The following is a 22,905-nucleotide window of genomic DNA, read 5'->3' as shown; positions in this document are numbered from 1 at the left end:
TGACATGTCCTTCTGCGTAAATAAAACCCTTGCGTATGGTTACCTTCACTGATTTCCTCCATATTCCGGCTACATAATCGGTGAATCCAGGTTTCTTTCTTTCATTTATTACACATAACAACAATTTCTTATAACCATCACCAATGATCATTGCATGTAAAATGCTTGAAAATTCAATTATTTATCCTTCACCAATTGATTCGTCTAGTCGGAAATTCTTGATTTAAATCGTAGGCAACGCAAATTAATATTCTAGCGTTCAATCTTTGAAGACTGATTATATGACGTTCACAAATGCAATTTTTTTATTCAAACAGTGGTAATGAAGAAAGCGCTACTGCCTGCGAAAACTATTAGCAAGGAGAAGCAAATATCTGGGAAAGAAGCTCTAACGAAGCTCTTGAGATGGCATTTTGGGCATCCGGAGTATCGAGGAAAGCAGTTGGAAGCCATAGAAGCTGTCTTATCTGGTTCCGTATTCATATTCCTTTGTGATCCTCGGCATCCCAGTCTCAAACAAGAGGGGCATATCGAGATTTAAACATGCCATTGAAATGTTCAATGAATCTCAAAGGATCTAGGAGTTTTCATAGGTTTAAAACTTAAATTTCTTTTTCGTTTTCATGGTGGAAATTAGTGAATCGTCATTCACTCACCTTCAAATATTCTACAATTAGGGTTACGGCATCCCTCTCCCGAGTTGTAGAATATTGTGTTGGGTCCTAACCTTAGTATCTCATTTGGGTGATCTACTAAGGACTCAATCAATCAACTAACTTGAATTTGTTTCTCCCGTTTTGTAGATGTCTAAGTTCGACAACTATGGTCTTCCCAAATCCCGTGGAACAAGCATTCCACATGAAGATGGTATTCCACGATTCGATCGAGGAACAAGAAATCATGCTTCACTTCCTCCACCTCCTCCAATTGTTCTCCCTAACCCACATGATCGAAGAATTGAAAGGTTCAATATCACTAAAGCCCTATTGGAAATGAAACATGAAGATGGTAAACCCGTGTGTGCCCACGTTCTAGGAATGAAATCACACATTGAGAGGTTGATAATGTTGGGTGTGTCATTCCTAGATGAGTTGGCTGTGAATTGGGTTTTGCAGTCACTTCCCGAATCATATAATGAGTTCAAAAGAAAGCATTATATGATGGATCATGACGACAACCTAATTGACCTAACTTACATGCTCATTGCTGCTGAATCAGAAATGATTTGGCGAAGCAATGGAGCGTATTTGTTGGGAAAGTCAACCGACCATGATTCCGAGGACATTCTAGGAGAACTGACCTGCATTTGCTGCCAAAAGAAAGGGCGTTGGATACAAGTCTGCCCAAAGAGCCTGAAGAGTCCAGAAGATGGGAGAGTCAAATTGTATGGCTGCGCTTCAGGTAAAATCCACTATCTAACTCCGTTAAGTTCCTATTCATTGATTGTTAATACATGATGTGATAAGATTGCATTTGAATGTTTTTGTAGGATCGGTGAAAAGAAAGGAAGCTTGGTGAAAGAGCAAGATGAATCTAATCACGAGGAATGGATCTTGATCGCATGGACTTGAATATCAGATTTTGAGCTTAGATAGTTATGATAGAGTTGTAAGAAATTTTCCTTTTGAAATACATAGTTTTCAATGGATTTTGCATTGTAAGGACAAATGTTTTCCGCTGCTTTTATAAATAAAATAAATTTTCGGTTGACTTATTTATTTATTTGTTTATTTCCTTGTAATTAAATCGTTATGAAAATTGGTGTTTGCATATTTCTACAACAAATGGATATGATTCTTATTTATGGTGTTTATGGAAAAGTCGAGAATTTACCAAATAGGGAGAGTTTCTCATCGCCCAAGTTTAAATTGGACAGAAATTTGGAATCATACAACTTGGTTGCCCGAAGAATGAGAAATTTCATATTTGGAAATTAGACTAATTCATTGACAAAGTGTTAAGTGAGGGACTAGGAGATCGAGTACACAAAGTTGTGTGTTGGTCAATGTCCACCATAAGAGTAACAAGATATTCCTCATGGTTTACTAAAAGTTTAGTAAATATGATTATACTCATAAGATTAAGTGTAATTCTGAATTGATTGAAAAAGTTTAAATCAATAGCAAAACGAATAAGAAGAATCAAGTAGGCAGAAAGATAAAAGTTTCTCCATTCTAAGAAGAAGGGAGAGTACCTTTTATGTTTTATGATAGGTCTTAATGATTAAGAACCATATCTTATTTGATCCTCTAAGTGAGTTTTAGTACAATTGTATATCTAAGAAGAGGAATCAAGAATTGAAGAAATGGTTAAATCAAAAAGTCAATCATACTTCGTTCCAATAACAAGTCTTAAAGTTAAGATTGTGGCAATAAGTGACAAGTATTAAGAAGGTTTTTAACATTCATCAAATGTGGAAAGTTGTGATGTCTTGGATAAGACAAAGACCAACTAGGACCATTTTATGAAGTGTTATGATAAAAACTACACTAACTCTTGAATATTTGGTTGTCAAGAAATGTTTATTGACAAGAGAATCTTATATGTCAAGGAGTCAGTGGGAGTCTTAATGCTCTTGAAAGGTTTCAAGAACAAATCAAATAAACCTTATCAATCATCACTAGCACACAAGTTGAGGTTTACAACCTATCGTGTTGACACTATTTTGTTTTCTATGCCATTCCAATTGAGTTAATTGTGCATATGAGTCCTATGAGTTCTCGTTTGAATGCACAAAAGGCAAGGACCTTGATCAATGGAAAGTACTTTGATAGGAAAAGGTGAACTGCTTAACTACTTGGAAGACATGGTGGGCAGTTGTGCTACCATAAGGCAAGAAAGCAAGATTAAGAAAGTTCGGTCCACATGAGTTTGAATTTGTCGTAAACTTTGGTTTTAACAAATTCACATGGATAGAAACGCATGCACCGTTTAAATCTAAGTGTTGTAAGATTTCCTCCTTCATGAAAATGATTGTGATGGAATGCTTTCACTAAGAAAGATTTTAAAAAGATAGTGATTGTAAAATTGCATTCTCAAATTCGATTATGGTTACGGTATCCCTTTCCATAATTTGAATTGTGAGGTTTGGCAATTAGTCTTAATTGTTTAGACACACATATGAACTATATAAGGCAAAGGTGTATAAGTTCAAGAAGCCTTGATAAAAGATTATCAAAGCATTAAGTATTAGAAACATGAACTTAAGAAATTCAATAGGTATTGTTTTTTTTTTTTTTTTTTTTCTGAAAGTTAAGATGTTTATGAATACATATCGAAGCTAGTGGGAGCATAAGTGTTATGTTTATAATAATCATCATGACAGTGGGAGCATAAATGTTATGATTGTATGATTATTATGGAAAGTATTGCAAGTTAGCAATATTAATTATAGAAAACAAGAGTTATACCTTACAAAGTCGTAAGGATTGTAAAGTTGTTTTGCTATAATTAAGGGAGAGAATATTATGCTTCATTTCAAATCTAAAGGCTTAGGTTGAGAAATGTTGCTAAATTTAGTCAAAGGTACATAGTGTGTTCTTAAAACTTCGATTATGATTACGGCATTCCTCTTCATAATTCGAATTTTGAGAACATAGAAAATAAAACATTATACATCGTGTCCTATTCGCTTCGGGTATAGGATCAATTGCAAATGCTTTAATATTTGACCATTCTAAAATTTTCCAAATGTCTAGCGCATTTAGAGGGAAAAGGGACTAGAATCGGTTTTGACTAAAATAATTAAACAACTATCAAAGGACAATCTAAAGTTCGATGAGGATTGGTTGCTTGTGAGTAGTTGGAAGCATGGTATTGGATGGACCATATCGACATTATTATGAATAGAAAAGATTCTATTAAGAATGAGTTGTCATATGGAAAATATGGAAATGTTTCCATATTGGATGGACCATGTCGACATTATTACGAATAGATAAGATTCTATTAAGAATGAGTTGTCATATGGAAAATATGGAAGCGTGTCCATATTGGGAATTGAATATTGAAAATCTATGTCTAGATTAGAAACTTTTATGCAAAAGGATGTTCAAAGGAATGTACTTTGAGTGAGAGACACCACATCTATGGAATTGTCTTGTAACAATCTCCGATAAAAGACTTTGTAAGTTCATTGGCAATAGTCTTTGTGACTTTGGTGCAGTGATATTACAAAAGGATCGTTGTAATTTCATTGGCAACAGCCGGTCATAAGGGTAAAATATGAACAATTTCAATAGTTCATTGACAATTAGATAATGAAAAAAAGTTTAGTGACTAAATATGAACAAAATCAAAAGTTCGTTTTCCCCTAAAAAAAGTTCAATGACTAAATGTGAACAAACTTTACTCTTATATTATGGTTTATCTAATTATGTATTTTTGTTAAATTTTAATAACATCCGTTAGCATATTTGGGTGATGGTCTACCCCTTCGATCTCTTTCAACCGGTAACTACCTAGCATATCTGGATGTTGGCTTACCCATTCGGTCTCCTTCAACCGGTTACGGGGTCTATTTCAATAACATCTGTTGATGAAAAAATCCATGAAATAAAAAACAAAACCCCGAAAAAGGTATAAAAAACAAAAACGAAACCAATATTATATGTATAAGTTTTATGTTATAAAACTATGCAATATTATATGTATAAATGTAATGCCTAATTCCTGGTATGTATTTAAACTTATAATTTATTCATTTTTATAGAGCAACTCGATGAGTCGGAATCCCCAGAGTAGAGATTTTAGGGACCACATATTTCAAGAACCCAACTTGATGAGTTGGGAGACCTCAACTTGACGAGTTGTTTGGGTAAAATGAAACCCTAATTTAGGGGTTTTGCACCCTATTTAAACACCTTAACCCCAAGGTGTTGACCTCATCTCCAACCTCCACTGTCCAAAACCCTAATCTCAAAACCCTAAGTCATTTTTGGTGATTGTAGGCTAATCTTGTGCATTCTTGGTGAGTTTGAAGAAGAAGAAGCTTTAAGGAGGAGCAAAAAAGTGTAGGAGGAGAGTAGATCCAGAAGTTGGGCTTCATTTCTGATTCATCTGAGGTATAAAGCTTCAACCTTGTCCATGGTATGCCTAGATCTAGTTTTAGGATGCTTTCTTTCATGTTTGGTCCAAGTATATTGGTTGTTGGGATTTGGACGTCCCATTTGGGCAAACTCTTTAGATCTAGGGTCATGAGGGGACTTCATGGCATAAAGGTGCGGACTTTTATTTCAATGGAAGTCCCATGCAACCTTTGGACCATCATTTCGGCTTTCTAAGCCCCATTAGGTCATGCATGCGAGCAAGATGGGAACTTTACGTGACCAATTTGTCCCTTGAGTACACCACTATCTGTGCTAGGATATTATGTGGTAGTGGTAAGGAGGTGAAATAGACCCTATAATCGGTTGAAAGAGACCGAAGGGGTAGACCAGCACCCAGATATGCTAGGTAGTATGTGATTTATGTGCTTATATGATAGGATATTATATGGTAAGGAGGTGAAATAGACCCCGTAACCGGTTGAAAGAGATCAGAGGGGTAAGCCAGCACCCAGATATGTTAGGTAGTTACCGGTTGAAAGAGACTGAAAGGGTAGACCATCACCCAAATATGCTAGACAGATGTTATTAAAATTTAACAAAAATACATAATTAACTAAACCATAATGGAAGAGGAAAGTTTGTTCACATTTAGTCATTGAACTTTTTTGAGAGGGAAACGAACTTTCGATTTTGTTCAAATTTAGTCATTAAACTTTTTTCATTATTTATTTACCACTGAAATATTGAAACTGTTCACATTTTACCTTTATTACCGGTTTGCCGGTCAAAATGATAAAATATAAACAGTTTCAATAATTCAGCGGCAAATAAATAATAATAAAAAAATTAATAAGAATAAAATGGAAAATTTTTGAAGTCATTATCCCTGTAACTACTAACTATGAGTTTGAGACAAATCAGAAATAAAAAAAGTTTACAATACGGCGTCGAACAGAATACACACCCTTGATTTGTTATGAGCCTATGACATGTCCTTCTGCGTAAATAAAACCCTTGCGTATGGTTACCTTCACTGATTTCCTCCATATTCCGGCTACATAATCGGTGAATCCAGGTTTCTTTCTTTCATTTATTACACATAACAACAATTTCTTATAACCATCACCAATGATCATTGCATGTAAAATGCTTGAAAATTCAATTATTTATCCTTCACCAATTGATTCGTCTAGTCGGAAATTCTTGATTTAAATCGTAGGCAACGCAAATTAATATTCTAGCGTTCAATCTTTGAAGACTGATTATATGACGTTCACAAATGCAATTTTTTTATTCAAACAGTGGTAATGAAGAAAGCGCTACTGCCTGCGAAAACTATTAGCAAGGAGAAGCAAATATCTGGGAAAGAAGCTCTAACGAAGCTCTTGAGATGGCATTTTGGGCATCCGGAGTATCGAGGAAAGCAGTTGGAAGCCATAGAAGCTGTCTTATCTGGTTCCGTATTCATATTCCTTATTTATTTATTTATTTATTTTTTCTTTTGAAATCTGTTAAAGTATCCATTTTCAAGTTTCTATAACATGAAATTGGGGAAATAAGTTGTTCTTGGACCTCAATTTTTATGCAGGAAGGGATTGTTTCTGTCTGATGCCAACTGGTGGTGGGAAGTCGATTTGTTATCAAATCCCTGCTCTAGCAAAACGGGGCATTGTGCTTGTTGTTTCTCCTTTAATAGGTGAAAGATTGTCAGTGATAATTTGGATGTTTATCAAAGTGGAACCTTGTACTACACAATGTTTTCTTTGGTTTTCATTTCTAGGGTCTGACTTTTGATTGAATGCATTGTTTTTCCATGATCACAGCCTTAATGGTGAGTGTGGTTACTTGCTCAATATGTGTCTGTGTATGTATATTGTCAAATGTTATACTTCAAAGTCCTGTAAATTATTGTTACTTTGCACCAGGAAAACCAAGTGATGGCATTGAAGGAAAAAGGGGTAGCTGCTGAATATCTCTCCTCAACTCAGACTTCACAAGTTAGGGATAACGTAATGCGTAACTTTAGCATCTTACATTGTGTACCTCATGGTATTTTAAACTTGAACAATAACTATTTATTGAAAGATATATTTGCTTGAACATTTGAAAAATATTTAGATTCACGGGGAGCTTGAGTCTGGAAATCCATCAATGAGGTTACTCTATGTGACACCAGAACTGATTGCAACAACAGGATTTATGTTGAAGCTAACAAAACTTCATTCTAGAGGGTTGTTGAATCTGATAGCTGTAGATGAGGTTTGCACTTTATATGTTTCACCGATTCATAATCAATATTTATCCATTTTTTCTCAACTTTTCAGGCACATTGCATTTCAACATGGGGCCATGATTTTAGGTAATTTCTCAAGTTGTTATACATAGTTTCTTCATATAAGCTCAATGGTTCATTGGTGCTAGTTTTTGTTGTTCTTGATTAGAATCTTTTCACAATGCAGGCCTAGCTACAGAAAGTTAGCTTCTTTGAGGAAACGCCTGCCAGATGTCCCAATATTAGCATTGACAGCTACTGCTGTTCCCAAGTGAGTCTTTTGAACTCTCACCCTTTATCTTCTATACTTCATTGTATATAATTCTTAACTTATTTATTTCCTTTCAGGGTTCAGGTGGATGTGATAGAGTCTTTGAACATGGAAAAACCTCTAGTCCTTAAATCATCATTTAATCGACCAAATATATATTATGAAGGTTAAGTCAGTTGCTTTTTTTTGTCTTTACTTCTAAATCATCAATGTCATTGACTAAAATTTGTAATTTGTTACAGTTCGATTTAAAGACCTTCTAAAAGATCCATATGATGATCTAACTGATTTAATTAAATCATGTGGAGATGTTTGTGGGATTGTGTATTGCCTTGAACGTACAATGTGTGATGACTTGGCTTCTCATTTATCAAAAAATGGCATTTCTTGTGCTGGTATGTAATTATTCATCTTTCTTTGACTTTTTATCTTAAAATCTTCCTTACAAACACTTCTTTTTTCTTTTTTCTTTTTTCAGCATATCATGCAGGGTTGAACAATAAACTAAGGACTTCTGTTTTGGATGATTGGATCTCTGCCAAGACACAAGTTGTAGTGGCTACAGTGGCTTTTGGAATGGTATGCAACTTTTTAAATAATATTATACTACACTTCTGTTTATTCGATTTTTTTTTTTTTTTTTTTCTACAAATGGATTGAATAACAAATCAGGCACAATTCTTATTAGGGAATTGATCGAAAGGATGTTAGGATTGTTTGTCATTTCAATATTCCAAAGTCAATGGTGTCATTCTATCAAGAATCAGGTAGAGCTGGTCGTGATCAACAGCCTTCTAGAAGCATTTTGTACTATGGAATAGATGATCGCAAGAAAATGGTTCGATTATTATCTCCTATATTATTTTTTTTAGTAGTTATTTTCACCATTTTTTTAACTAACAAGCATACTGAAGTCCTCTATAAGATACCTGCAGCAATTTATATTGAATAAACCGGATAACAAAAAGTCACAGGATGGGTCACCAAAGAAGTCAGTTGATGAATTCAATTCAGTAAGCTTGTATTTCTTGTAGAATCCATAAATTATCTTATTGATTATGGTTATAAAAATCAAATCCATGATTAAATAAATGTAGATGGTTGAGTATTGTGAAACATCTGGTTGTCGTAGGAAAAAGATTCTTGATAGTTTTGGGGAACAGGTAAGTAAATCTATATATTTCCATCATTTTTTAGTGTAGAAACTTCTTACATGTGACTTTTGGAAAGCAGGTATCGACATCAGTGTGTAAGAAAACATGTGATGCATGTAAAGATCCAAATTTAGTAATGAAGAACTTAGAGGAGCTTAAAACCATGTGTTCTCTTCGTAATAGAATTGGATCCTCACAGATATTTATAAATAGGTATGTTTTATTTAGGAATTAGGAAGCTATTTTCCTTAATAAAATTGTTATATCTGATGAATATTTGTTATGGACTTATTATGTCTCAGCTCCTCAAAGTCATTTGGTGAAGTGGAATTCTCAGAATACTGGTCTCGTGATGACGAGGCAATTCCATCTGAGGATGATATATCTGATGATGATGATGATGATGATGATGATGGTACATATTTGGTTTAATAAATTTTATTAATTTATCATTTTTAATAGAATCTTACAAATGATAATTATGTAAAACTTCCAGATGGTATTGATGACGTGGAAGGCTTTACACAGACACCCTTATCATCAAAATCAAGACTTATTGAAAAAATGGAATTATTACAACGAGCAGAAGAGAAATATTATCAAAATAAAAATCCAAAACAGAGCAATAAACTGGACAAAAATGCCATAAGTGAAACAACAAGGGAATCCTGTAACCAAAGATTACTAAATGCAATAAAACAAACGCAACAACGCCTTGACAACTTTCTGTAAGCATACCCTACCCTCGACTCTTTTTTTTTTTTTTTTTTTTTTTTTTTTTGGTGTTCTAGAAGTTTCTGGATGTGCAGGATAGACCCTGAAACATCTTCTACATTCTTGGAGAATGAATGCTACAAAAAATACGGGAAAACGGGGAAATCATTCTATCTATCACAGGTGGCAAGTACTGTGAGGTGGCTTTCAACAGCTAACACTACAGACTTGACTTCTAGGCTTGCCACCATCGGTCAAAGCCCTACTTCAAAAAAGTCAACGGAAGTAGAACCTTCCTCTATTTCAAATCATGCAATGAAGATGAACAAAAAAGATGATGATGAAAATGTTACATCAGGACACCCTTCAAGCCCTTCAACAAACACTTACAATGATATAAAGCTTCCACCAATCCCATCTTTCTCTGAATTTGTCAACAAAAAAACCAAAAATGATAGCAATCCATCACCATTGAAAAGAAGCAGATTTCACTAGTATCAACTGATTTCAATCTTTCAACTTTTTACATCTGCAAGAAGTTGGTATCTTAGCAATATCATTTTTTTTTCTCGAGTAATATTCATCTTGCCAAGTGTATTACATCATTACTGCTTTTAAATTTCACAAAGTAGGCTCATAAATTAGGGCTCAGAGTACAGTTTGAAGGGGCAACTTTCCTATGAAGTCGTTCTTCAAACTTCCCAAGTAAAGATCTCCCTCAAACTCAAGGACAGAAGTGACAAATGACGCCACTTTTCCATTCGGATCATCAAGCATCTTAATAATCCTCCCATCACTCCCAACATTCATCACCATTGAACCCTTCTCAACCACACTAATTTGCTCAAACAGCTTCGGGAATGTTGCTAAAACATGTTTAATCGCTTTGGAAGAATGCACAAATTTCATCCTGCTTGAAGTCAACTGCATAGGGTAAATTATTTCATTAGCTTCAAATTACAAACTTGTATTCTTTGGTTATTTTTTTTTTATTCTAAAACAACCTGAAGTAAAGCCACCCAAAATGACCCATCAGGAGCTACTTTGATATTGTCCGGTGAACCAGGAAGATTGTCAATAAAAATCTCAACTTTCCCTCTCTTTTCCTCCTTTAGCCAGTACTTCAAACACCTAAATCTTGATTTTTTTTAAAGAAAACATAAGGTTAGTTTATCTTTAACATTTTTTTAAAAAGAAAATACAGCGACTTTTACTTACTTCCATGATTCACACACCACCAAAAACTCTTCATCTGAAGAAACAGCTACCCCGTTTGCAAATCCAAGTCCATCAAGCACTAAAGTCGTTTCCTTTGTAGATGGGTCATATCTAAGAAGCTGTCCATGTGGTTTTGCCTCCAAAAAATCCAAGTGCCAATTATGCAAACTGAATTTAGTGCTGGCAACACTGAAGTATAAGCTTCCATCAGATGCTTCAGCCAAATCATCTGCAAACCTTATATTTTCACCATTTATATGAGTTGCTAAAGCTGTCACTTCACCATCTTCACTAACCTTAATCAAACCCTGCAACATCACATCAAGTTTCATTTTTGGCCCGAAAATTTCAAAAATTTGTAAATGAATGAATACCTCGTCAGTATCACACACGACTAGATCGCCACTCTTTGTTATGATCAAACCAAGTAAAGTATGTTTGTTGTGTATCTTCTTCCAGTTCTCCAAAGTTCCATTTTTATGTAGTCTTTTGATCCACCCGTCTCTGGTAGCTGTATACAGGACACCTTTTTGGTCTATAAACACATCTTCTGGTTGTTTCAGCATCCCTTCCCCGAGCTTGATCACTCTCTGTAAAAAATCCAGAGTTAAAAAACGTAAATAAACATGAAGTTTTGATCAGGGAGGTCACCTGTAAGTGGTTGTTTGGGGTGAAAAAAGGTGGTGAAGGAGGTAATTGAAGTGGGTCTGGAGATATTGGAGAGTGGAAGAAGACTTGAAGTGTGATGGCAAGTACAGAAACAAAAATGGTGATTAGTGTAATAAGAAGGTACTCCATGGTTATGGTTGATGGTTGCTTCAGTGGAAGGTGATAAGAGGAAGTGAGAATTGGTGATTGTATTTGAAAGGATAAGAAAAAGTCTTGTGCTGTCTTATTCTAGGCTGGGCCACTTTGAAAACTTCCAAAGTAGGCACCATGCAGAAGTCAGTCGAATACCAACAAAGAAAATTGAAATTTATCGACACGTGTGCAAGAGAATTGGTTACGTATAAGTTTAATCAAAGATGAAATCAGCCATTCCCTTAAGGTAGGTGTGTGTGTGTGTGTGTTTGGTTTGTAGATTCTAATGGAATCCGAAACCGATATTCCTTCTATATCATGTTTGGTTGTCAAACAGACAGAATTTAATTATGTTGGAATCCTTGAAATTCCATGTTACATGACTTTTATATTCCTAGGGGTGGGTGGCAGTGCCATATTCAGGATTCAAGGATTCAAAATTTTGTCTTGTCCACTTTAATTGAGGTTACAAAATAAACGGGTCCAGTTATTTGGCGTCAATAATATCATCTAAAATAAGTTTAGTATTAACTTTTTGATACCAAAAATAAAATGTAATTTTAAAAATAGTTGTCAATATCTTATACTTGTTCACGAGTTTTCATATTTTGAAAATAACATATAATTGGGTCGTTGCTAAATGTTTAACATTTCTTTCTCAACGACACTAAACAATTATTTATAATTTGATCACTTATTTTATTGCATAAATAGTTTTTTATCAATTATATTGTTGACAATGCACACTCCACAATGGAGCTACAAGCAAAAGTAGTGTTAATTTCTATATTGTATGCTTGTTTGTTTTGATCGTATTATTCATGCATCCCTAGACATTTATCTCACGAATGGATGTACATGCCCTGTAGAGTCTTTTCTTATATGGTTCTTGGGATATCATGGTTGTCTGGACTAGTGTTGTTCAAATTGTGGCGACCAATTAACCGATCGGAGGCTTGACAACTAGTTTAATCGGTTTTTGGTATCGGTCAACGTCGGTCCTTGGTAGTCTTTGGCGAAAAAAAATTCATGTTTTCAAATTTTCAAATATTGTACTAAAATTTTTAAGTTTTCAAATATTATATAAAGAAAATTTTAAAAATCCAAAGTTTTAAATTTTCAAAATTTCAAATATTTATTTTCTTAGGATATATTAATTGTTTTTAAATAATTTTATTAATAATTAATTATCCTCAATTAATGCTCACATCGACCGATTATTCCTTTAACCAAGTCGATCATCGAACATTTTTTGCAACCTTGGTTTATACACTACATTATACTATGTAGTCACATTCGATGTATTCGAACATTTTTTACAACCTTGGTCCGGACACTACATTATACTATGCAGTCACGTTCAATGTATTCGAACATTTTTTACAACCTTGGTCCGAACACTACATTATACTATGCAATCACATTCAATGTATACATGATTAATTTTTTTAGTGGCTTAGTCACATACAAATGTCATGCTCTACCTAGAAAACAATATCAATACTATAAATAATAATCATTTCAAAACATTTACAAGTTTAAAGCATAAGGTATAAAAACCCCTTTACCTTTTCAATCATATAACTTGTACTTACTCTTTCAAAGAGTTAATTTAATCAAAACTATTAACATTATGTCATGTACCTCAAATGGAAAAATCCCCGTGTATGCACATTGTTAGTTAGTGAAGACTAATTATCACACCTTATCCTTCACTTTGTGTTTCTTGACCAATGTTCACTAAATATCTATTTAATCAAAATAATAAGCTCATAAGAATACTTCTCTTTCAAAAGAGCTTTATTATATTCCATATTTTCATTTCCAATCTTCCATAATAACATAATATCATTATTTTACAATCTCACGGTTAAAACTAGTTAGGCTTCACGAAGAACTTATCAATAATTCATTAATATACCAATTCAATCTTACATATCTAGCAAACCACCCAATTAGGGTTCATGATCATCATCTTTAAATTCAAGCAATAAACCATATTAAGGCTTGAAAACATGTTTACTACACCTACTACATAATTATCATCAATATTTCATTTTTTTCTCTCTATTATATATATATATATATATATATATATATATATATATATATATATATATATATATATAAATAAGAACTAGGGTTTCATCACCCCTTTACACTTTCACCATAATGTTTGTCTAAGCTTGCTGAGAAGAAGTTACCTTCAACCCAAGATGTAGAAGCCATGATTCTTGTCCTTCATGGAAATCCTTGGATAGAGCATCAACCTCTTAGTATTAAGCTCATAAAATTACCCCTAGATGGTCTTCAAACGGTGTGTGTGAAAGATCTAGTATGTCCAAGAGTCATTATAGAATGATATTGCTAATAATATATGATCCTATAGGGTCATACCATATAGTAAGTTACCGTCGATTGATTATTTATTAGTATAATTTGATTATTAATAAATATATCAACACTTGTATTTAATTGAAAATTTATTATTTAATGGAAATAATATTTTACTAATTGAGAATTTATTATTTGTGGGAATAATATTTATTGGAGAAATAACAACTTATGAAATAAATCATCAAGTACGATTATTTATAAGTTATATTTATATCTTAATAAACTAGTTTAATTTATATAAAAGATAGTTTTATATAAAATAAGATATTTATATATGACTCGTTATATATATATATATATATATATATATATATATATATATATATATATATATATATATATATGTTGGAAATTCTTTATAAAAAGAATTGATTTTTTATAAAGATAAAATGCATGCGTATGTAAACTAGACATAAGATAATTTTTGTCTTCTTTTGTGCATGTTTTTTCGAAAAAGCAAAATGAGACCAATCATGGTCTTCTTTTGAATTGTTTAATCAATTCATGCAATGCTTGGAACAAAGTTGTTTATGTTTTTGCTTTATGGTATCCTTTCACTTTTTGGCCATTATATAAGGAAGAACATGGAAGACATTTGAAAAAAGTTCAAGCAAGATTCATTCTTCTTCTTGGCTATGGGATCCGAGAGCACCATGCTCTTTAGAGGGTTACCAAATTTCGGAATTTGAAGGGTCTTCTTCTCCTCCATTCTTTTGCATTTTTTGGTATATATTTGATATATATTTCAAAGGTTTGTGAACAACAAATTACAAGTGAATACTAACATGTTTTGATGTTTTTACTATTGTTTGGTGGATACTTCTAGAGAACTCTTGTTTTAGAGTTTCATGACGCACTTCATCAACTTCCAACCTTGTATGATGATCAAAGTCTTCAAAGATTGTTATGCTTTTTATCCTATGGTTGTTTTAATCTTTCTAACTCTTGCAAAATGATCATTGGTGGGTAAAATAGTTTTATTTTTATTCAATATTTTTAAAGCTTCCATTATCATTTTTTCCGGTTGTGTAACCGGATTTTTGAATAAAAACCCAACAGTATGGTGAAATGAGGGGCAAACAACCGACTTAACACATGATATAATGTATTTTTATAGACCTTGACCCCTTTACACAACTGTATAACATGAAACACAACCATGTTTTGCCAAAATAGTCCCAAAAGTGCCATAAAAAGCAATCTACTTCATTAAACTGAAGTTTTGACTGTTCCAACCATTTACACGATAGTTAAGGCATTATACAACCATGTAACTCTCATTTTCTTCTTTAAGCAATGCACTTTACTCTCCAACTTTAATTGACCATAACTTTTTCATACATACTCATATTTTAATGATCTTTATATCCATATATTCGTATTCGAGTCAACTACAACTTCTTTTAGATTAACTCTGCTAAAAAGTTCTACATTTTCATTTATAAACAAAGGGGTATACATTTTGTTTTATCATAATAACCTTGTATCAAATCTTCTAAATTAGGTAATTCACGCAACTTAACAAAATTACATACGATACCTTGTCATCTAAACTTTTTAAGGATGTTATCTAAACTTTTTAAGGATGTTACAGGTAAAATGGTAATTTCAGATTAAATTTAAAAAAAAAAACCATTAGATCAACTATGTAAGAAATTAAAACCATGGACACCATCATCATCAAGAGAAAAAAGTTCCGTACAAAACATATGAATTTGAAAAACCAAAAGGACCATTTATGTAAATTTGTCTGTTAATAATGAACATACTTTTTTCCTTATTGTTCGAAGGGCATAGAATTCATAATGAACATAACTATTTCTTTCTTGGACTAACAATATCATTTTGGACTTTCTTGATAAATCAGAACTCTTTTTTTCGTTGTAAAATTTTAATATTTATTTGTAAATGAGTAAAAGTTTTTGGTTACGAATGTCAAATTTACTTTTACATGACAAGATCTTTTATTTAGTTATAAAATAAACTACATAAGTTTTAAATATTAATTTTAGAACATACTTTAAAGCTTTATATTAATGGAAAAATAGTTTTAACTTTTACGGGCATGTTATCATCCACTGTAAACAATAAAAATAGTATGTTTTAGAAACAAAAAGTCTGTGCATTATTTTCTTGAAAAAAACATGTGTTTATTTTTTTCACTAAAACATATCTTTAATCTCTAAACGTAAATGATTAAGAAATCATATACCGTTTATACGCTTTTGAGTTTTGGCACATTTAATTAGTTGCCGAAAATGACAACCCCAGAACTCATCGGAATGATATCTTCTCATGAAAACTGAACCACTGAATCGACTCAGTCTGGTCACAAAAACCAAAACACAAGTCATCTCATCTCTCCTTCTTCAACATCAAGATCCCCAAAAGTTCCTCTCTTTCCCTTTCTCAATTTTTGTCATTCTTGATCTTGTTTACCTATTTCAATTCTCGAAATCGAAATCTTATCGAATCATATGCCTATATGATCACTTCTTTTCACTCTGTTTTTTTTTATGATACCCAATTACCTTAACGTATTACCCAAATCATTATTTCTTGATCTCCTTAGTCAAATTGTAAAGTAAGATCACAAAACTAGGTTTCTGTTGTAAATGGATCACCGCTTCCGGATACCCTTCAATTCCCGCGGTTCTTTGCATGGTGTCTTCAGCCTTGTATTTCTCGTATTTTGCTTTCACCAACAGACCCATAAATGGAACTACAAGGTTATCAACCGGGTCGGGTTGCGCAGTACTCCAAGAAACTTGGGTATCAAGACCCCACCCGATTGTACAGGACTACATCAACATGAAGGTTATGAAAGTGTATGTGAGTTCTTATTAGCTAACCCTCAATGTAAATCCGATGCGTTTTTCAATTACATGAACTTCTTCTACTGTTCTTGTCAAAACCATGCTTTCTTTGGTTACATTGTACTCGTTTTATGGCTTGCTGCCTTGTTTTATCTTTTGGGCAACACAGCTGCCGATTATTTCTGTTGTTCTCTTGAAAAGCTGTCGAATTTATTGAGATTGCCACCAACTGTCGCAGGGGTCACCTTGCTTCCATTAGGAAACGGTGCCCCTGATGTCTTTGCTAGCATCGCTGCTTTTGCGGGCACCGATAATGGCGATGTTGGACTCAATAGTATTCTGGGTGGAGCCATTTTCGTGACGTGTGTTGTTGTCGGGACTATTTCTATCTGTGTGGCTGATCAGGTTGTGAATATCGATAAGAAATGCTTCATTAGAGATGTATCTGTGTTTCTTTTTGCCGTTGTTTCTCTTGCTTTCATCTTGTTTGTCGGAGAGGTTAGTGTCGGTGGCGCAATCGCGTTTGTTTTGATTTACGTTGTTTACGCCGCCTTAGTTGCCGCTAACGAGTTCTTGAGACAAAGAGATGGGATTTTGGAGACAATAAGTGTCCCGTTGTTGGCTGTTACTCAAATGGATGGTTACGAAAATAAAGATCTTGAATCAATAAACATGTCTTTCACGGATTCTGATGATGTCCCACTTTTGATTGAATCAAAGGTTCCACACTGGATGTGGGGTTCAAAGGTGTCAATTTACTCCGAGGTTCGTGGACATATGGAAGATAACCCAAAGCCTATTTGGGGATGGAAGGATGAAGATCATAACAATTCATCACTTTCGTGTTCTAAACTATTTTCATGTCTAGAATTACCGTTATCGATGCCAAGACGGTTGACAATTCCAATAATCGAGGAAGGAAGATGGTCAAAAGGTTACGCTGTCGCCAGCGTAACCCTAGCCCCTTCCCTCCTCGCGTTCCTATGGAACAACCAGTATGGTAACAACCGACTAACTGTTGTGCTGATCTACTTAGTTTGTGCAGTAGTCGGTTGTTTCCTTGGTGGGGTTGCGTTTATATGCACAAACGCAAACCACCCACCTCAAAAATGGGTCTTCCCATGGGTTGTTGGAGGGTTCTTTATGAGCATTGTTTGGTTCTACATGATAGCCAACGAGCTAGTTTCTTTATTGGTAGCATTTGGTCTAATATTCGGAATCAACCCATCAATCCTTGGGTTAACAGTTTTAGCATGGGGGAACTCGATGGGTGACTTGATGTCAAATGTTGCATTGGCGGTTAATGGCGGTGAAGGCGTGCAGATTGCTATGTCCGGTTGCTATGCGGGCCCGATGTTCAACATGCTTGCGGGGTTGGGGATTTGTATGTTGATTGGATCATGGTCAAATAGACCGGAGTCTTATAAAATGGGTGGTGATGTGGGGATGTTTTGTAATATTGGGTTTTTGGTGGTGGGGCTGGTTTGGTCGCTGGTGGTGTTGCCGAGAAATGGGATGCAGCCAAGCAAGTTGTTAGGGATAGGACTTATGGGGATTTACGTGGTGTTTCTTGGAACTCGATTAGGGATGTCAATCGGTGATGGATCACTAGACCATACTGGCTGAACAGACTGTTGTCAGCACGTAGATATGTTTTTTTTTTTAGTGTACAGTTTTGCTGTTTACTTTACTCACGTAGCTGTTGTTGGGTTAACTGGGAGTAGATTTGTAGTTCGATTTGTATAGTTGGATTGGATCTTTGTACCCAGTTGATTGCTTACCATGTTTGCTTTTAGAGTTGAAATATACATGGGAACAATTAGAGGATATGTTAAGTACACCTAACACTGTGAATCCATAAAATCTCAACTGCTCATTGAAATGAAAATATGTAAGTTTAATGAAGTTTTTTACTTCACATGAAAAGATTGATGTTTCAAAGAAGAGAGAAGAAAAACAGTGACTAATCGAATATGAAGTGTAAATCATTTGATGATTTGTTTCATAATATTTTTATTAAATATAATTTATGTATATGTGCAATGTTTTTGAAAATAATAGAAGATAAATATTAAATATGTGCAAAGTAAAATCGAATCAAAGATCATCGGTTTGGTTTACCACTGGAGGAAGGCGAGAGAGAAGAAAGAAAACGCCCTTAGGCTGAAAAAGTAAAAATCCTATGAATCAATGAAAATGGGAGGCCACGTGATCATCATATCGTGATGTTGTATTATTACGTTTATACAGTGTTTTTGTAACAAGCCGTTAAATGGTTCAATACAGTTTATAAATATGCTAAAAAGCGCTCTTAGTTTTTTTTTTGGAAAATGATTTAAAAAGGTAATGAAGTTTCAAAAATGTACAAAAAATACTATTATTTTATTTTTAGTATTTAAAATACCATTAAAATATATTTTTTATATACAAAATACAAATGAAGTACATATGTGTTCAAATAAAACCTTGTGGGTAACCTACAATAGCCGGTAAAATGGTATTTTGTGTACAAAAAAAAAAACAATGGTCTTTTTTGTACATTTTTGAAACTTCGTTACCTTTTTAAGTCATTTTTCTTTCTTTGAATGTAATGAAAATTTAACTACTTTTTATAAAGAACCCTCCACTTCACTTCGGCCACTACTGTTCTTCATCGCCAACCTCCACCACCATGGAAAAACCCTTTTACTTATTATTCCTCCTAATCATCTGCCTACTTTCATTAACGTCGGAATCTTGACTGCCACCTCCGTTTCTCAGCAAATCCCCACGGCTTCTCAAAACCCAAAACATTCTTGTTCAGCCGAAGTACACTTACGAGACACGATACTTTGATCAGACTCTTGATCATTTCAGCTTCAATGATCTTCCCAAGTTCCAACAACGTTATCTCATCAACTCCGATCACTGGGTGGGCCCAGGCCCTAATTGTTCGGGACCAATCTTCCTTTATTGCGGCAACGAAGGCGACATTGAATGGTTCGCTGCCAACACCGACTTTGTTTGGGAACTCGCCCCTCGTTTTGGTGCCATGGTTATCTTCCTCGAAGTAAAAGCCCTAATCACTCTACTCTACATTAATTTCTTCACTTGCAGATCTTTAATAATACAATTTTATCAAAAGCTGTGTGATTTGATCTAGCATCGATATTATGGTGAATCGATATCATATGGAAGCCAGAAAGAGGCATACAAGAACACTTCTACTTTAGCCTATCTAATAGTCGAACAAACACTTTCTGATTACGCTCTTCTCATCACCGATTTGAAGAAAAATTTGTCAGCCGAAGCGTCACCTGTAATCTTGTTCGGCGGATCATACGGTGGAAGTAAGATCTTTTCCAAGAATTTCAACAAAAATTAAACAAGCACTTGCTGATTACGCTCTTCTCATCCCATTTACCTGAAGTACCTGGTTACCACAATGTTTTAGTTGAACACATGTGTATTTTGTTGGTATTCTGTGTACAAATAGTAACAATAATGATATTTTTTGTACTAAAAAAACAACAATGGTATTTTTTGAACATTTGGAAACCGGATAATCTACAATAACCGGTAAAATGGTATTTTGTGTACAAAAAAAAATAACAATGGTCTTTTTTGTACACTTTTGAAACTTCGTTACCTTTTTAAATCATTTTCCTTTTTCCTTTTTTTTTTTTTTTTTTTTTGAAAGTGCTAAAAAGCGCTCTTAGTTGACTCGATATCTTTCTCTTAACTGGTGGACCGTTTGGGTCAACCCATGATTAGAAACATTGTAGAGAGAAATAAGGATAAACGCCAAACATGGAGGAGGCAGACTCGTCCCAGAGAGTGGGTGATAGGGACAACCGTCTATGACCCATCTTTTAAAGGGGTCCAAATATTTTATGGAAATTGTTATATTTAAAAGATAGTATTAGTAATTTTCTTTTAATTATTAAGTTATTATAAAAACTTAATGACATTTGTGTATTTTAAGGGTCTATTTTTTTTCTTTCGTTCCGATCCCAAAATATATTTGGAACGGCCATGGGAGGAGGTCATGGTTTTAAACTTTGGCAGAGATTCAGTTTTAGAGATAGTTAGAAACTTAAAAGCTGGATCAATGTCTTTACGTGTGTTGGCCCCTAAAAATCAAAATCCAAATCAAGATCTTCACCTATTGTGGTATAGAAACCAATTTATTTGTTTGCGACACAAGATAATTTGTTGTATTGGTTAAAAGATAAAAGATAAATAGAATTAATAATACAACAAGATCAACAATGAACTTTAACACATAACTCGTACAAGGTACTTATAAAATTATAAAGGTGTTGGACTTCAAAAAAGAAGATATAATAAATTTAGAGATACTATGTTAAAGTCATTAATTTATGATGTAGTTTTATGTTTTGTAATTTCTTTAATAGAGTACAAAAAGTTTTCATAATTAGGGTTTTGGTTATTCTTAGAGTTAACATCTTTCATTTTTACTTTGTTACTTTTGCTAAAATGATTGTTGTTTCTTAAATATGTGTTTGATGTGAGGAAAAAATAACCAATCCTAAAAGCCGTAATTAATATTAATTGAAGTGCAATGGCACACTTAAAAGACTAATAATTTCCAAAAATAACACCATGATATCTATGGGTTATTGGTCTACCATTTGCAAAACTAAGCAAGGCTTAGGATCCTTAATTTTAATTTTAAAGGGCCTCCAAATTTAAACTTATTATGTTAATTATAAATGTATGTATACGTATTTCCTGGGTTATAAAGACAAGTTGGAGTTTGACCTGATGATAACAACATTGGTTTATAAAATTAAAGGTTTTAAGTTCGAAACTATTTGCTTACCCGAAGGGTTCCAATTTTTTTGTTCGCGTTGAGCCGTCCCTGTTATTATAAAGATTTAATGAGTCAGAAATTCATAAAAGTATGATATCACCTCTCAAAATTGTTGGCTAAAAATACGAGGATGAAAATGTTGTGTTTATAAAAGATTAAACATGTTTGTTTCAGTTTCATTTAGTCAAGACGTCAATGGAGATAACTCGTCATTGTCCGTGGGTATATTGTTTAGCTTTTGGGTGTTTATACCTGAAAAAAAATCAATTGTTCCGCAGTAGCAACATGAGCTATTACCTTTTGGGTTAAATAAAAGACTTCAAATCAAACGCTACTTCAACAATATTTCAACAATTTATTTATTTATTTATTTTATTTATTTTTTTTATAGCTTAAATACCATTTAAAATAAAAAATAAAAAAAAAATCATATTCATACTTTTAAAAATCATGTTGTCTTTATTTGAAACAGAATATATATCTTATAGAATTAAATTTAAATATAGTTTTTACAATTATGATATGTTTATTTAAAACAATCACATCAACGGATTTTATAAATTATTAATTTTCATCTAACAAAATAATAAACATTTAATATACATATTTATACACCAAAATTTATATAATATAATAATATTGTTTCTTTAGAATGTGGAAACACCTTTAATATGAAGAAAAAAAATGTTTGGACTCGGTTCTTAAAAAATTGAAAAGCATTAGTTACTTTACTTGTAAAAAAAATCATTATTTAATAATATACATATATATATTTTTTTACCAATTCAAACGCTTAACTGCTACACTTTGTATTAAAATTTGGATGGTTTTTAACTTCTGAAAATTATAGTTTAGAAAAATTAATTAATCATAATAATTTTTCAATTTTACTTTATATCCAAATGACTTTTTATGTAATTTTAATATCATGCAATTTTAGTTTGAAATATTCAGCTACTTGTACCGAACACGTTTATACAAATAAAAATTGCAACTTTCAACTTCCAGCTATTTTTGCCGAATACACTATAATTTTGCAAGCAAGTAAACACATTTTAGTTTCGTTTCATAACATATCATTTGAATTAAAGACGAATTCAAAGTTTTTGTACATGTCAACGGTTTCTCCTTAATAATTTTGATAGATTTTCCATTTTGAAGCAAAGAATCGTATCAAAAGCTTTTATACATGTCAATATTCCAATTATTTCATTTGAAATAGACAAGTAGTCGATTGCGTTTATTATGGCTAACTGGCTAAGTAAACTCAGTCACATGGATGATAGTGGGCATGTGGAAGACAGAGATGGTCAGCTAGGTCTTTGTCAATACTACTTGTTGATAATTATATTCAAAAAGTGATACACGAAATATATAGCTCCTGATTATCATGTAATA

At 33.2% G+C, this 22,905-nt stretch overlaps 2 protein-coding genes and 1 pseudogene across 5 annotated transcripts; 2 read left to right on the top strand and 1 right to left on the bottom strand.

The window, feature by feature from the left end:
• The first annotated feature begins 5,972 nt into the window (after nt 1-5,972).
• On the top strand, nt 5,973-9,956 carry RECQL3 (DEAD/DEAH box RNA helicase family protein). 3 transcript variants are annotated; one of them, XM_078967326.1, is made up of 18 exons: nt 5,973-6,123; nt 6,351-6,503; nt 6,637-6,744; nt 6,872-6,879; nt 6,974-7,057; nt 7,167-7,307; nt 7,373-7,407; nt 7,508-7,591; nt 7,669-7,757; nt 7,834-7,986; nt 8,070-8,170; nt 8,280-8,429; nt 8,527-8,604; nt 8,689-8,754; nt 8,825-8,958; nt 9,048-9,160; nt 9,242-9,473; nt 9,555-9,956. In XM_078967326.1, exons 2-18 carry the CDS (start codon nt 6,356-6,358, stop codon nt 9,952-9,954), a joined length of 2,124 nt encoding a protein of 707 aa, XP_078823452.1. In that variant the 5' UTR covers nt 5,973-6,123; nt 6,351-6,355; the 3' UTR covers nt 9,955-9,956. The 3 variants fall into 3 exon arrangements, with proteins under 3 accessions (XP_078823452.1, XP_078823450.1, XP_078823451.1); XM_078967324.1 differs by lacking the exons at nt 5,973-6,123; nt 6,351-6,503; nt 6,637-6,744 and having other exon boundaries at nt 6,857-6,879; nt 9,048-9,163; nt 9,248-9,473; XM_078967325.1 differs by lacking the exons at nt 5,973-6,123; nt 6,351-6,503; nt 6,637-6,744; nt 6,872-6,879 and having other exon boundaries at nt 6,974-7,097.
• On the bottom strand, nt 9,931-11,475 carry LOC145008725 (protein STRICTOSIDINE SYNTHASE-LIKE 5-like). 2 transcript variants are annotated; one of them, XM_078967327.1, is made up of 5 exons: nt 11,329-11,475; nt 11,052-11,267; nt 10,678-10,985; nt 10,461-10,596; nt 9,931-10,383 (listed from the first exon to the last, which is right to left on the bottom strand). In XM_078967327.1, the coding sequence occupies exons 1-5, from the start codon at nt 11,473-11,475 to the stop codon at nt 10,108-10,110; spliced, it is 1,083 nt and encodes a 360-aa protein (XP_078823453.1). In that variant the 3' UTR covers nt 9,931-10,107. The 2 variants fall into 2 exon arrangements, with proteins under 2 accessions (XP_078823453.1, XP_078823454.1); XM_078967328.1 differs by having other exon boundaries at nt 10,464-10,596.
• Nucleotides 11,476-16,117: 4,642 nt separating this feature from the next.
• Nucleotides 16,118-18,520, top strand: LOC145011914 (cation/calcium exchanger 4 pseudogene; annotated as a pseudogene).
• Nucleotides 18,521-22,905: the final 4,385 nt, after the last annotated feature.

Source organism: Lactuca saligna, chromosome 8 (assembly GCF_052625555.1).
Source record: "Lactuca saligna cultivar CGN05327 chromosome 8, ASM5262555v1, whole genome shotgun sequence".
In the NCBI taxonomy this organism is placed as follows: domain Eukaryota; kingdom Viridiplantae; phylum Streptophyta; class Magnoliopsida; order Asterales; family Asteraceae; genus Lactuca; species Lactuca saligna.
Note: the sequence above shows the minus strand (reverse complement) of the source record. Positions and strands in the feature narration are given on the sequence as shown.

Excerpts from the sequence above, each read along its gene's own strand:
- RECQL3 (XM_078967326.1), top strand. The coding sequence starts at position 6,356 with ATGAAGAAAGCGCTACTGCCTGCGAAAACTATTAGCAAGGAGAAGCAA. Across the intron at positions 7,408-7,507 it reads ACATGGGGCCATGATTTTAG|GCCTAGCTACAGAAAGTTAG; the intron begins GTAATTTCTCAA and ends TTCACAATGCAG. Across the intron at positions 9,161-9,241 it reads TGATGATGATGATGATGATG|ATGGTATTGATGACGTGGAA; the intron begins GTACATATTTGG and ends TAAAACTTCCAG.
- LOC145008725 (XM_078967327.1), bottom strand. The coding sequence starts at position 11,475 with ATGGAGTACCTTCTTATTACACTAATCACCATTTTTGTTTCTGTACTT. Across the intron at positions 10,986-11,051 it reads TCGTGTGTGATACTGACGAG|GGTTTGATTAAGGTTAGTGA; the intron begins GTATTCATTCAT and ends GTGATGTTGCAG. Across the intron at positions 10,384-10,460 it reads GGGTGGCTTTACTTCAGGTT|TTGACTTCAAGCAGGATGAA; the intron begins GTTTTAGAATAA and ends TACCCTATGCAG.